The following is a 16228-nucleotide window of genomic DNA, read 5'->3' as shown; positions in this document are numbered from 1 at the left end:
CTTCAAAAAACCACTTACTTGTAATTAGTTGCTATACAAGCATAACAAAATCGAAATTATTTAAGATTTTGAGGATCAGACCTTTTCAAATATGGTTCAGCCTCCATACAATGAAGCTTCTGACATTCTGTTAAGAATCCTTATGACTTTCTTAAGAATTTGAGTCCTCTGTTTCGTATACAAACAGCATCCTCTTCAATCCTGGGGTGTTTTTTTTGGTTTATTGTTTTTGTTTGGTTTGGGTTTTTTTAATGGCTCTCAACAGCATTTATGCTTTGGAGTTTTTTTCTTAATAACTGAAGTGAAAATATTTTCATTCTAAGGCACTGGAGTACAGTTGTAGAGGTTTACTTTCTCGCTGTACCTCAAATACCAGCAAGATCAAATTTTGGTGGAAAAAATTATTCAAATCATGTTTTTCAGATCAATTCCAAGTCAGAGAGAGAGAAGCTAGCAAAAGTAAGCTTATTTCCCTAAAAATAGGCCATTCTGTATTTCTCAAAATATTAAAAATGTATCTCTAACATCTTTTTTGCACAGGCAAGATCTAATCCTTCAGAGAAACAAACAAAAAGATACTTAAAACCTGGTCGAACACTAAACCCACTCTCACAAAAGTAAAATAAACCTAAACCCTTTGCATATGAAATATATATATATGTTCAACTCTTAGAGTAAGGAACCATTTTGCATAGAGGAGAAACACTTTAAAACTCTTTTAGGTATCTGAAGCAGGTCTCAAGATCCCAAGTTACGTGCCCAGTTCAGCATCCAGCTGAGCTGGGCCCGGCTGCCCCCGAGCTGGGCCCGGCTGCCCCCGAGCTGCCCCCGAGCTGCGCCCGAGCTGCGCCCGACTGCCCCGAGCTGCGCCCGACTGCCCCGAGCTGGGCCCGAGCTGGGCCCGACTGCCCCGAGCTGGGCCCGAGCTGCACTGGCAGGGAAGAGTTACCCCCAGGGAGTAAGGCAGGATTTCTCAGGTTAGCTAATTCACTAAAGTCAGCGCCACACTGAGGCTGGTGGGGAACTCAAGAATGACTCACTCTGTATTATTACCTCCAGGATCATCCACAAAATCAGGAAGAGCTGCTTTCCCTCACCTCTAGTCACCTTCTATCTCTCAACTAAACGTCATCTTGCTTGCTTTTAACCAACTACAAGGCTATAGATTTTAAACTGCCTGACTGTGGTTTCTTTTAAACCACTTTTACTCTCTCTGGAATATTCACCCCTGCTTAGGTTGTGGTTTACTGTAATTCTAAGATTTTCTCTAGAGTGGAAGTAAAACATTTGGAAATTCCCATTCTTTCTTAGTCTCAAGTGTGAACATGATTTGTTCTCCAAGTGTTTGAAACACACTTGTATTCAGCACCACTGTCAGTGAAAATAAAGACACCTGACGAGTCCCTGCACAGGGGCTGGTAACTCTCAGAGAAACCCATGGGGCAGTCACCAAAATGGGGTGGATGTTTGGATGTTCACATGTCTAAGAGGGCTGGGGATGCATTTTACTGAATTTGCTATATATTAAAATGGCACAAAGAACACAAGGTGCCATAAACACTTATCACAGTAAACCAATATATAATCAACCTGTTATTTTCTCCCCCATGACTTTTAAATGCTACTAATTGCCATGCAGGAGGGCAGCACATGCTTTTCAAATAGGATGGCAAAGGACAGAGACCACAAAAGTGTACTTGCAGCTCTACAAGATGAAAAAGCCTTGGGATAATAAACATTTAATAATACTTTTTACCTCTCAATTTTAAAAAAAAGGCAATAAAAAAATCAGCATAGTTCAGATCACCTCACTGCTTTGAGTACTTTTAGCTTTACCTAAATAAGTTGCTTTTACAGAAGGGTATTTTCCAATAAAATCGGGATAACATTTCCTTGAAATGAACCATGTTATATTTAATTCAAGGCCTCAAGTAATATCTTAAAAGGCAGAATATGAACCTTTCTAATTCTTGATTATACAGGCAAGAGACTTTTTCTTGCTTCTCAGCTTGGTCAGCAATAAAACAGTATGTAAATTAAAAAGAAAAAATTACAGTCTTTATTGATTTAATAAACCCAACAGAATTAGAGGATTAAGTCATCCTTCAAGCTATGTAGCTCATGGAACTCTGGCCACTAGAGAAAGAAAAAACCCAGGATATGAGAATTTACCCTAATCCACAATAACCTGAGTCATGTGAAACACAACTAGAAACTCAGACACTGAAAATGTACCTGCATCAGTTTCCTGTTATCTGGGACCAGTTCATGATCTGGCACTACACTAAAAAAAACAGCCCAAATTTTTCAAATTAACAGTGAACCCTTTGGATGCTTCTAAAGACAGGTGTGATATCTGGCTGGCAAAACCCTGCCAGGTGTGGTTCCATCACTCTTAGGCAGTAATAAAGCAGTTCAAATGCAGTTCAATTCCAACTACTTCAGCTCAAAGTATTTATACTCTAAATGATCATGCCATGCCCTTACCACAGTTTTCCCACAACCTGATCTACTGAAATAGACATTTCCTATGTTTTTACAACACCCTCTTTGAAACCAGGTCTGAGCAAACAGTTACCTGCACACCTCAGTTAAAAAAAGCAAGCAAGGAGACAGGCCAAAAGATGTATTTTAACTGGGTTTCTAATGTTAGCTCATGTAACACAAGATCATTTTTCAGAGGGTAAATAGGTGACATATTCAAGCCAACTCCATTAAAATGATTGTTCTATACTTAGATGTAGAAGCATATTTTTATATCAGTTGTGAATCATTCCACTGAAAGCAAAAGAACTTCAAAGTTGTATCTCCTGCCATAATCTGGCCATCAGAAGTTTTATTGCTGATGATTATGCATGAGTCAGAAAAGAAAAAAAATCAGCTGAAATTTCAGATCCTTGGCAACACCCATATCAGCTTGCTGGCTTCTAGCTGGGGAAGCCAAATTAAACAATCTGCTTTTACAGAGAATCCAGATCTTAAAAGCTTTGTCTTATTTAGGGGATGTACAATTAGATAGAATTTACCCATGACTTATTTTGTTCGTAAAACTTCAAATATCCTTGTATTTATTCCACTTTGAAACCTCTGCAGAAGGAGCAGTCAGAAGGTTACCTTGTTTTTGCCACACTGAAACACTTTGTTGAAGTCTATTATCCAACACACAGGCTACTGACCCTAATTACAGATCATCATGTCTAGAATTCACTAAGACTGACATTACATGCCAAAGTGGAAAAGGAAATAATTCTGCCTGGACAAGATAAAAATTCTGTCTGTTGGGTGTCAGATGAAATATTTTGCTTTTTTTGCTAACTCAGAAAAAAAAGCCTTTGCTCCAAGACAACATTGTCCAAGCTGACAGAATAAGAGGTGACACAGTGTTTCCTGACTCACTCAAATTATGTCACTCACTGATTTCTGACATAAAGGCTACTGAGGCAAAATTATGCAGATAGGAGGACAGAACGACCACTTGTTTCTTAACTAAAATTATTTAGATAGGCTACCCTTCCTACTGAGATTGACTTTTTGACCAGTGACAAAGACATTCCGTGTCATGGCCCCTCCCTCTTGCCCCTGCAGGGTCACTCACCAGGTATTTTATAATAACTGCACTTAATAGCAAGAAACAAAGGCAGGTTAAAAGGAAAGAAACTCTTGCAATAGCAATCAGCAAACAGTTTCAGGCTGCCTGCAGCCTCTGGAGCAGATGACAGGTTTCACTGACAAAGCATATGGGCTACACTGCTTGAGCCATGTTTCAAAAGGAAAACCAATTAAATCTGAAGTTGTCTGGAGCAGGTCATCTGGAGTGCCATCATGGAGCACACACAGGACAATGAAGCAACCAGGCCCAGCCACCAGGGGGTAAAGAAAGGCATGTCCTACAAGACTGAGCTTATCTCCTTCTAGAGTGACCTCCTTCATGGATGAGGGAAAGGCTGTGGATGTTCTCTGCTTAGAGTTGAGCAAGGCCTTTGACACCCTTTCCCACAGCATTCTCTTGGAGGAACTGGATGCTCATGGCTTGGATGGGTGTGCTCTTCACTGGATATAAACCTGGCTGAATGGCAGTACCCAGAGGGTGGTGGTGCATGGAGTAAAATCCAGGGGGGCTGCTCACAGGTGGGGTTGTCAGGGCTCAGGAGTGGGGGCAGCTCTGTTCAACATCTTTATCCATGATCTGGACAAAGGGATTGAATGTAATCTCAGTAAGTTCATGGACCATGCTAAGTAGGGTGGGAATATCCATCTGCTGGAGGGTAGGAAGGCTCTGCAGATGGATCTGGACAGGCTGGATCGATGGACTGAGGCCATTGTATGAGGCTCAACAACATCAAATATTGGGTCACAACAACCCCCTGCAGCTTCAGGCTGGGGCAGAGTGGCTGGAAAGTGCCTGGTGGAAAAGGACCTGGGGGTGCAGGTCAACACTGGCTGAACAGGAGCCAGGGGTGCCCAGGTGGGCAAGAAGGCCAATGGAATCTTGGCATGGATAAGAAATAGTGTGGCCAGCAGGAGCAGGGCAGTCACTGCCCCCTGTGCTGGGCACTGCTGAGGCTCCTCCAATCCTGGGGTAAGTTCTGGGCTCCTCAGACAAGAAAGACATTGAGGGGCTGGAGTGAATCCAAAGGAGGGAATGGGGCTGGGGAAGGGGCTGGAGCACAAATGTGATGAGGAGCAGCTGAGGGAGTTGGTGGGGTGGGGTGTGTGGGGGTGTGTGGGGGGGTGTGGGTTCAGCCCAGAGTAAAAGAGGCTCAGGGGGGACCTTCTTGCTCTCTGCAACTCCTGGAGAGGAGATTGGAGCCAAGTGAGGCTTGGGCTCTTCTCCCAAGTAACAGGACAAGAGGAAATGGCCTGTTACACCAAGGGAGATTTAAATTGGATATTAAGAAGGGGTTGTCAAGCATTGGAATGGGCTGCCCAGAGAAATGGTTGAGTCATCATCCCTGGAGGTATTTGAAAAGCCTAAATAAAAAATTAAGCATAGATGTGGCACTTAAGGACATGCATTAATGGTGGACTTGGCAGTGCTGGGTTAACAGTCAGACTTGTTGATATTAAAGCTCTTTTCCAAGAAACAAATCTATGACTCCATGATTTCCAGATATTTAAACACTGTTCACAAATATCTTCAGTTATCAAAGTAATACAGACTGCCTTCATCCCTAATACCAACACTTTACATCTGTTGAAGGCATTCTTGATACTTTGCAACTCTCAGGCTTAGAGAAGAAATGTTAGATACACTCTCAAAACCAAAACAAGATAGACATTCAGATGAAAACTGATTGCAGCAGTAAAACATATTCACTGGGAGTACAGTACTAGCAATAGGAGACCCTTATCACTTGCAAAGCCAGAACAGCACAATCAAGCCAGAATAAATCTGCATCTAAGGTAAATCATCTACTTACTGCACTTCAAAGAGGCAATTCAGCCAATGTAAACAGAAATTACACACTGCATTCCACTAGATCATAATCTAAAACCAACAGAAACAACTACACACCACTTCAGGCAAGAGGGGAAGAATTAAAACCTCTCATCACTGCTACTTCAAGTGCATTACTCAAATAAAACCTACTAAATTACAAAAGCTTTTTCATGTAAGGTGACATAACAAATCCATACCATTTCCCATGATTGGAGTGACAGAAATCAAGTGTGATTTTGCAGGTAGCCTAACACAGAAGCATCTACAAGCCTTCTGCAGGCACTCCCTGCTAGCACTTCCCAACACAGCACTAAACCAAGGATTTTCCAGATGGGTAAAGTGATGACACTGGGATAAGTCTGCACCACTTCTTTTCACAGCATATTTTAGGCAATTCTCTCAGCCTTAAAATAAAATGGAACTGTCTCCAGATTACCACTTTTACAGTTGTCAGTCCAACACATTAGTTAACCAGTTATGGAAAATGAGATGCACAGAGAAAAAAAAATCAGAAATATCTTAAGAATAATTTAAACTTAAGAACGATGTACTTAAAAGTACAGTAATTCCCAATTTATTGAAATAGTTATTTTCCAGCCTTCTATTTCCTACTTCTCCACCCCTCTTCACCACCACATATATAATAAGCAAATAAGTTAAGTACATAAAAGCAGAAGAAAAGGCTTGAACTTAGCTGGCTGAGGTCGTGAACAATAAACACAAGCTTAAACCCTCAGAACTCAAAAGCTTTTCTAGACACTATGTTAAAATAAAAGCATACTCTAAAAATTACTGACCACATTCAAGAATAATCCCATTTTTATAATCTTTCTATTTAAGTAGCACATTTTGTATTACATAGAACTGTCTGTTTTAGAACTTTCCAGTAGTTTACTGAAAGGTCTAAGAAATTTCAACTTTAATATTTTTTATAATAACACCTATGGACTCCTCTTCGCTTACTGAATGGAAACTGAACCACCTAAACCAGCCTGTAATAAGTAATTAGCATCCCTTATTAAAGCATCATATATTGCACGTGGGTTTTAAAAATATTTTATCACCAACCTAACACATGCCAAGTAACCAGAGCAATTGCAAAGATTTTATCTACCTAAAACCCTCAGAGCCATGAGAAAAATGAAGCTAATGTGGAGACCTTTAAGTTATTATTTAACAGAACATAACAGTCAATGAGTTTTGAGATTTTTTTTCTTTATTTTTTTTTGCTGCTGAACTTTGTAATTATAATGATAAATACATGGGCCTTGGTTTCAGGTTTATCCTGAGACGTGTGAGGTGCTGGAGGAGCACACAGTCCTCCTGGAGCAGCACATGGACCTTCTCCGGGTGGCACCGCAGTGCCTTCCCCGCCCATCCGGACAGACGGGCTGCCCCTTGGGAGCCAAATGACAGAACAGGATGGCAACCAAGGGCAGGATAAGGAATCTTTCGCTGGATTGACACTTAATCCTGGCTGACACTTTTTCTCCCTCCCTTGCCAGGAGGAACAGCAGGGCAGTTTTGCCACACCGGAGGCCATGCTGCCCACAGCACATGCAGGGGCTGCACTGCAGTGCCCGTCCAGGTCCTGTGACAGCCCATGAAGCCACCAGGATTGCCCTCTGTGCCAAGGCAAAAAACACCTCCCCACCCACATGAGCCAGAATGCTATTTATGCATCATTTGTACTTTCATGTGGTTTTTTCTTCTCTCCTACAGTTTCATCCAGGAGAAGCAAGGAAGAGGGAAAAACATTTTCTCATTTAAAAATGTGTTAATAAATCATAGGCAATAATACCACCATCATTCTAATAAGGTTTTTTAAGGTGTGTGTGTTTATTGGAAAATATAACTAAGTTTGCAAGCATATTTAACATAATTAGATACACTTCAACATCTCTGTAAACCTGGACCTTCTCTCCCTCTCTCCAAGATGACATGCATTCCCTTTTTCATCATCTCAGTCAAACATGTGATCTCAATAAGAGGAATACAAATTCCCTTAGTGGAATACATGCAATTGGGAAAATGCACATGGCTGCTCATATGAGGTGTTTTCAGAGATGCATCCATGCTGTCTGCCCCTTTTGGTTTGTCCCAGGTTTTACACACCCCAGTACTCCACAACAAGGTAGTGTGACAAAAGCAAGCAGAGGATGCACTGAGCAGTTTAGGGGAGGCTGGAAGAGGATGCACAGGCACAGCACTAAGTGAAACAATATGCAGCGCTTCAAGGTGCAGAACCTCTGAAGATTAACATTCCTCCACAGAGATCTGAGCTCTCTCTTGTTCAATTATAGAACACAAAACACAAAAACCCCCAAAATAGTCCCCCAAACCTCTAAGCAATACTCTACACTGTTTTCATATGCAATCTAGGAATAAAACCAACTGGAAATCATGGGGAATCCCTAATCAGAAATACATCTTTCTGTAGAAATCCATGCAAATAAATAAATTGTAATCTTATAAGCCCATAATATGGTAAAACTGTTTCATACTCAAAAACACTTCCAGGTTGTGGTTCTCAACCGCAAATCCAGAAAAAAACCTATTTGCATAATCAGTTTATCAAGGCATATTTTTTAAAGAAAATTTTCAGTGAAGTTCTGAATGTTATGTAATTAATGCTTAGAAGACGATGATTTATATCATCAAGTGTACTTTGCATTATTTATTTGGAGACTTAGGTTTACTTTAAGAGACAAACAATAGACATTCTAGTGTCATAAAATGACCAGAGATACTGCAAAAGCAGTTAAAAACTTGGGGGGAGAAAGTGGTTAAGCCATTTAATTTAATTTCCAAAATGCAATTTTCAGGTTTGACATTAGGGAGAAAAAAAAAAAAAAGAGAAAACAAGAGACTTGAGAAGTATCCATATCAAGAATAGTTTTCAACTGTACCTTTAAACATACCCATTTTATTTTATTTTTTTGTTCAACAGTTCTTATTGCTTGACTATTTTAGATCTATGCTAAAAGGAGCAGCATAGGCCTGGATATATCTTTCTAAGGAAAGAAAGAAAAGGAAAAAGACTGAAATAAGGCATCCCCAAATTTCAAAGGGCCCTTTCTTCTAATCTATCTGCTTGGATAATGCGTCCAGAGTGGCATTTTGTAATGACAGCAACTTTCCAACAAATCAATAGTTATTTAATTCCCAACAAGCTCTCGAGTCCATTAAACCTGATTACATTCACCCATTTCAGTTGGGTGCAGTTATTTTTCCTACACCGGCACTTAATCTATAACAGGAACTTATGAGAACTTTCAAAAGCAATTTCAACATCAATCAGCATAGAGTGAAAGGCACGATTTGCTTGTAATTATTTATTGGACAGGATGGCACGGGGGCTGACTGAGCTCGAGTGTCCGACCTTCACCCCCAAATTCTAATGGATATCAAGGCCTGCCTGATGTGTTCAGACATGCTACCATGTCTCCCTGCATAAAAACCAGCATCAGCTCACACATGGCAGAAGGTACAGGTTTTCGATAATAATGGCCCCTGTGTGCAATGCTGTATTTCTATTTCAGACATAAATGTCCGATATTAAGCCTGAAGTGAAGAACACAACTCACAGTCTTTCATTACTGAAGGGACCTATATGGAAAGCCACCTGTTTCATGCTGTGATTGCCCCTCTATGCCAGCAAAATGTTGGAGTAGAGGAGCATAAGGAAAATTTCCCTCTTCCTCACAGTTAATTTGACTCATCACTAGCACAGCACAGAAATGCCCTATCATGTGTGTGTCCTGACCCTGTTAATGCACAGTATCTACCTGCTGTCACTTCCAGGGTACCTTTTCCTTTATTTTGTCAATGCTTGGAAATGTTATTTGAATTATTTCTTAATGGTCTTCTGATACTGTAAACAACAGGATACTTTTTGCTTAATTAGTCTCTACACCATCTATTCAAAATGCTAAGTCTAACAGCAGGAGCTTCCGTAGCATCATTTTTTGATAAAAATAAAATCAAATCAAAAGCAGATGACACAACAACCCAGTAATTGCCAGTTAACTTCTAAAATACAGAACTCTTGCCCTGCAGTAAGATCTTACACTTTGAGGGTTCAAAAGGAATGACACGACGTGTATAAATTCTCTGGGCAGGTGATGTATTTCTATACACACAAAAACACAACCCCTTTTTCATGCCGTGTGACGCGTAACACATGAATTAATGCATATTTAACACTATTCCTATTTGCTGTGCTAAAACACTTAACCTAAACACATCATGCTAAGTTACTTTGTCTTCTGACCTGCCGTGGGAATGCTGACTCCCTCAGAAACCTGGAATGGATAGCAAATCCTCTGCCCTGTGGTCAACCTCGTGAAGCAAAGGCATGAATGTTAAACAGCAGACAAATCAATACAAGCAAATATAGCTCAACTACACCATTTATTCAGCCATGAGAGATGTCAATACACAGATTAGGGTGATCCATCTTTTTGATTTCCTACTGTCTTCTCACTGACTACATGAGAGCTTTTGCCTGTATTAAAAGTGTTTGCTTTCTCAACCATAAAAATTCCAATTATTGCTCTAAGTGCACTAGAGTTAAGTTGCTTGTTGGAAGCGGCCTTGCATTACCTGAACAAGTCCAGCGAAGTATGGCGCTGCCGGCAGAAGCATTGGCACTCCATAGGGATGTAGCACAACTCCTTGAGACGACAACATGGTTTAAGTGATAGTATTACTCCCACTAAAGCTAAACACATCAATTGAAAGTTAGGGGAAAATCTATATACCAACTTCTTCCAAACTCAGAGCTAGAACCAAATAACTTCTGTCAGGGGCAAAGCCCACATCAGCTGTAAAAAAAAGAAAAAAATTGACGTCAGCAACTCTTAATGTTAAAATTTTCTTCAGAGACAACAGATAGAGACAACAGCTGCAAACCTAACTCTACCAAAAAAGGAAGGTGCTATTTTGGGACCAGCTTAAGTAACATGACTAAGCCAACTACTCTTTATCAGTTCAGATTTTTTAAGTACTACACACATAGTGATCAAATTCTGTACACATCTACCGATTAGAATTAATTTTCCTATCAGTTCTGGCACATACATGACAACAGTTACTATTAAAAGCTATTTTTAAAATCATCAGGTTTATCACCATTGCATAAATAAACATTTCCCTGTATTTGCACGCTGTTAAACAACACTTAGGAGAGTGTTTAAACTTAAGTCTGTCACACTGGGTACATACCCTGTTTTGATTGGTTGTATGTTTCTTTTTTTGTTTTAAATATTTGAGCTAACTGATACAAGTTCACTATTTCTGTGAGCGTAAATTATATATTAATGGCTTTCCTAACCTTTCCCAACATCTATGTTGTTACATTGATTCTAACTATTTTAAAAAGAAAAAAATTTGCCCATTAGAGTATTTCAAATCTGTCCTCCAATTTAACTTACGCTCTCAGTCTAAGAGACAAAAAGAGTGAAATTTAGGCTGTTTTGTTTAGGGAGGAAAACAGATTGGATTTTAAATGTACTACTCGCAAGACATTCTCTTCCACAGCTAATTTTTCCTTTAGACAAAACAAACTTAGTCATTAACACCTGTTTCATTGCAGTGTATCTTCTATTGCAGAGATGACTAATGACAAGAATTACAATTGAGCAAGACTGGTTTTTATTTCAATGAGGAATTAGTTAGGTACTTACAACTTCATGTTACAAGTGAGAACAAAAAAAAAAAAAGGCTTCTGCTACACAGTCTTTGAATAACCAAGGTGCTTCACACCACTAATTTCAGCTTCTTGATTTTGTTGCATAATTACTTTTCCAGATAACTAATTGCAGACAAGATTTGATGTGATACTCAATTATTTAATGTCACATTTTGACCATAGCGCAAGGCTCCCAGTAATTGATTCTCCTGTATCACGGCAGCCTGAGCTCCAAATCCACCTCAGCAGCTGCAGGCTGGCCCAGGAGCCTTCTCCCATTTCTAACTTTAGAGGCTGAACTGTGACCCTCTGGGATGCTCTGGGGAGAGGCTGCCAATGAGGACAGCAATAGTCACATGATGGAGTGATGTGCACCCAACTCCAGCTCCTGTTACAGAAGCGCTTCCCGTTCCCGGTGGGGATGGTGCTGTTCACTCTGCTTATCTGACCAGGCTTGGCTAGAAACCTTAGTTCTTGCTCTTTTCTGTTTAACTAAGAGAACCCTGCAGTTTAATTATTCAAGAGTACAGTAGGCTGACACATATTTTTTGCTTTTTTCCAAACAATTGTCATAAATTCTGATATAGAAACCGGTCATTAATTTTCACACAAAAACACATATAAACAAAAGGTATACATGAGAAAGCAAGTTGCAGCGACAACTCATTTGAAAGTATTTAATTTCTAAAATCTTCCTTTTAACTACTGCCTATCTGTTTCATCTGGCAGAGTGAGCCACATTAAAAGAGCAAGATTTCTTTCACCTAGGAATGGAGATTATAAAATGGATACTGCAAGCTTTACTCAAATGACTCCAGTGGGACAACTGACATAAATAAGACTGTTAAATTGCTCTGTAAAATCCCTCGCAGGTTTTTTGTTTCTGCAGGTATGTATTTGCTAAGATGTTAGAAAACCTAAAGCAGAAGGTTTGTACAGGGCAGCACAGGCTCAAGGGAAGCTCTTTCGTGATCTGTTTGGGGACAGAATTTTTTTTAAACATTTTCTGTAATTATTTTGGCACAAGGCAAGATGCTGATGAAACATCCTGATGACACAAACTTGGAAGGTACTGAAGTTTCAAGACTGAAGAGGATAAGAATATTACACAGAAAGAACTGCTAAACCTTAGAGGCTGCACTAACGGAAATGGGATGAAATTCAATAATACTAAATGCAAGATCATGATTCTGCTAATAACAGAATCTTCAGGTCTAAACTCGGGAGGAAGAAAAGCAGGATCTCATTGCATCTATTTAAAGAATTGGAGCTGCTAGTTTGATGCAAATTAAAAGTATTTCTTAATTAATTTTATGTCTCAATTAATTTCTTGATTGCTTAGAGGTTCTTCCAATAGAATACACTTCCCTTCATCCACATTTAAAAAAATATAAAAAAGTCAAATTCAAATACAACAGCTGCAGAGAAAGTCCTTTTTCTGTTCAGGGAAATGGAACAACTACATAGCAAAGGAACCTAAGGTTGATTTGTTTATCCCAGGAAAAAAAAAAATCTGTGAACAGGGAAGAAAACATTTAAGCTAAGGACAATCCTGATACTCTAAACATCAAGAAAAGCCTTGTTATGAATAAATTCAGGCTGAAAGTACTTTTTTCGAGGGTTGTTTTTTTGTTTGGGTTGTTTCTAAAGTATTTTGGTCCTGGCTAATGAGGGTCTAGAACAGCCTTCCAAATCGACAGCAACAAAGAATGGTGCCTTATAACAGACAATTGTATGATGCCAGTAATAGTCTCAACTCAGCAACTTACAGGAGGAGCCTCCCAGTCCTTTGCAAGCAGTGGAAACACTCCAGAACAGCAAAAATATCAAATATCTAAAAAAGCATTTCCATTTTCTACATTGCAGGTTTAAATAGAGAAAATAAGTTTCGCAGAGAAACTGTATTACCTGTTTTAACATAAGGATGCTTTGCTTTCCTCACTACAGCAACATGCCCCTACATGTCTAGCTGCGTGGCACTCCAAGGCCAAGCTCTGACTCTCTGGGTGGCTCTTGGGTGACATCCCATGAGAGCACCAACCTCCTAAGCTGGCACAAACTTCTGGGAACCAACCCCATAGAATTACAACAGAGCTTGACTGGTGTCTCCACCCTGAACTTGTGCCAGTGACACTGCACCAGCTCCACCAGTTGACACCAACACGTTTTTCCTCCCTCCCAGCTACACCAAAAGGAAATTTGGCTTATTTCGCAGTTGACCACTGCTTGGCATTAACTGGCACTCCTCTTCTGCGAGAATACACCAAACACATGAAATCTGAGTGCTGAGAACTCAAAGAATGAGCCAGAGAGTATTCATTAAGTTGATAGGTCTGTCTCTCTCTAGGAGGACAAAGGTCAAGCTATCAAAAATAGCGTGACCAGCAGGCCCAGGGCAGTGATCCTTCCCCTGTACTCTGCATTGGTGAGGCCACACCTTGAGTACTGTGTTCAGTTTTGGGCCCCTCAGTTCAGAAAGGATATTGAGGTGCTGGAGCGGGTCCAGAGAAGAGCAACGAGGCTGGAGAAGGGACTGGAGCACAAGTGCTGTGGGGAGAGGCTGAGGGAGCTGGGGGTGTTTAGCCTGGAGAAGAGGAGGCTCAGAGGTGACCTCAGCACTGTCTGGAACTGCCTGAAGGGAAGTTCTGGCCAGGTGGGGGTTGGTCTCTTCTCCCAGGCACTCAGCAATAGGACAAGGGGGCACGATGGGCTTAAGCTCTGCCAGGGGAAATTTAAGTTGGAGATCAGAAAAAATTTTTTTCCAGAGAGAGTGCTCAGGCATTGGAATGGGCTGCCCAGAGAGGGGGTGGATTCACCATCCCTAGAGATTTTTAAACACAGATTGGACATGGCGCTGGGTGCCATGGTCTGGTAAATGAACTGGAGTTGGACCAAGGGTTGGACTCGATCTTGGAGGTCTTTTCCAACCCAATCGATTCTATGATTCTAAGCAGAGACCTGAACACTTTTGGTAGGACAAAGCCAGAATGGTCAGGACCCAGCACATCAATCACCTGCTCAAAGCCACTCATGGTGACAGCACTTACTTCCTGCCTACTCCAGGATTCCTACTCCCTGCAAAAAATTAAGTGTGTGTGTGGGTGGAAAAGGGGAGATCATCTATTTCAAACAGCTATACAGCTTTCACTTCCATTACATTCTAGAAAATTATCATGCTGGTGGAAAGAAAACTAAAAAAATGACATGCTAAGCCACATTCAGTGTGCTAATGCAGGGCATGTTGCTTTCAGCTCTTCCCAAACCCTGGTTTGTTGGGTTTTTTTAATTAAAACTTCTCACAGATTTTCTGAAACTCAAAATTGATTTCAAAAATGAGGAGGAGAGAACAAGAAAAATAGATGAACATTAGTTTTACATAAAAATATGTATACACAAATAAAATGTACAATCTTATTTGGATCATTTCTACAAAATTTGGATAAAATGCAGGTCTTATTTATGAAAAGCTGGTTCTAAAGGTAAGAGCATAGGTTAAGCAAGCTAAAGCAGCAGTAGAAGGTCACAAGTACACAAGTATTGCAGGCCCAGCAGTCTAATACCACAATCTTGTGGTTTAGCACAGAACTCAAGCCACTGACAGTGGTGCTCAAATAGTAATTTTACTGAAGACTTGCTTTTAAAATGGGAAGAAAATTGAGATTGCTGTACAGTACAGGTGCACAGAGACAGAAATAAAGCTAGAAGTGTGTCTGAAAACTGGGCTACATATTCAGCTACAACAAGAAAAATGAAAAATATGCAAGAAAGGCCAAAGGTTTTGCTTCCACCTGCATGTAATATGCAAATGGCACATTAGACAACGACCAAAATACTCCCCCCCATAAAAGCAGATGCAAAGGTTTTGCTGTGGTACAAGGGGGGAAAAAACCAACACTTGAGCACCTTCCCTGGGGCCCCAATGCCTGGAAAAGGCAGAGCCCTGCAATGCAGTCATCAGCCAATCAATGATGTATGCTCTAATCAGATTCTGACAGAAGTAATCTATTTAGACCATCTTTCTGCCAAATAATTAATTCTTCTTAATGCCTGTATCTAGTTCGAAATGCCACAATAGTTCTTGCAAGTGCTGTATGACACCAATGAACTTCAAATAATTTCTACTTCCTTCCAACACTGGCCTAACTTTCCCATCTCTCAGATCATAAATAATTCAGGTACCACTTTGGCACCCTCTTCATGCTATGTCATATTTGTTTCTTTAAAGTTCTTCAAGCCTCCTGTTTCTGGCCACCTTTCCTATTCTCCATTTTCTCTTTAAGGTTTCTCAGTGGTTTTCTGGTAATGAAAACCCCAAACTGAAAGGATAAATTAGTTTCCAAGTCTCCTGATAGTTTCCATCATCCACAGCAACTTTAGATTACTGTCTCTAAAAAGTATTACCGGACAGCAGCACCACACATGCTTTGAACAAGAGGGTGACCTGCCACTGCTCAGCACTGCCTGAGCTAAGCAGACCCAGGAATTAAATGAAATAGTGATAGGAAAAGTTGTTCTGCACCTTTTCCCCCACCCTCCCCAGCACAACTGGTGGCACTTTTATAACTCTCACACTTGTCTTCCAAGGATTCTTTCCACCTTTCTGCAAAAGCCATTTAATTCCAAAGGTTCTTCAAGTGCACCAAAAGCACTATCCAGACTTGACCACAGTTTCACTCTCTTAAGCAGAGTCTGAAGTACAGGGAGGAGCTTTCCCAGCCGGGTATCAATTCTCAATTCCCCAGCCAACTCCTGTCATAGATCACAGCAGAACCAAAATGCAGCATGTTTTAGTGACTTTTAAAGTAGAAAATATCACACAGACAAACCAGAGATATCTACTCATCTCACACTGATACAAGCATGACAGATGATGCCAGAGTTGCCTGACTTTATAAAGCATCTCAGTTTATACTAGTGAACAGACTACAGTATATAAAGATAGAGGTATATAAGAATATAGAACCTGTTTACAACTTGCAGAAACCATCTTTTTCATGTCTGTAGAACAGCATATTTGGAATTAACACATTTTTTGTCTGAACTAAGTTTCTCTTTAAAAATATATTAGATGGAACAATTACCTTAGCTCTTAGGAG

The 16228-nt window shown here is 40.3% G+C and overlaps 1 protein-coding gene across 34 annotated transcripts in view; it reads right to left on the bottom strand.

Annotated features, from left to right (window-relative positions):
- RBFOX1 (RNA binding fox-1 homolog 1) overlaps nucleotides 1–16228 on the bottom strand; it is a 795203-nt gene that overhangs the window by 226458 nt on the left and 552517 nt on the right. For 4 of the 34 annotated variants that reach the window (XM_071570938.1, XM_071570939.1, XM_071570940.1 and 1 more), the window contains one exon: nucleotides 10046–10266. The exons of 27 other annotated variants lie outside the window; for them this stretch is intronic. In XM_071570938.1, the coding sequence (XP_071427039.1) occupies nucleotides 10046–10132 (87 nt within the window). In that variant the 5' untranslated portion in view covers nucleotides 10133–10266. Of the gene's footprint in view, nucleotides 1–10045; nucleotides 10267–16228 lie in introns of those variants that run through there. 3 more of the 34 variants (XM_071570954.1, XM_071570953.1, XM_071570952.1) reach the window with 2 other exon arrangements.

Source organism: Pithys albifrons, chromosome 16 (genome assembly GCF_047495875.1).
Source record: "Pithys albifrons albifrons isolate INPA30051 chromosome 16, PitAlb_v1, whole genome shotgun sequence".
NCBI lineage: Eukaryota > Metazoa > Chordata > Aves > Passeriformes > Thamnophilidae > Pithys > Pithys albifrons.
This window is presented reverse-complemented; position numbering and strand designations above follow the sequence as displayed.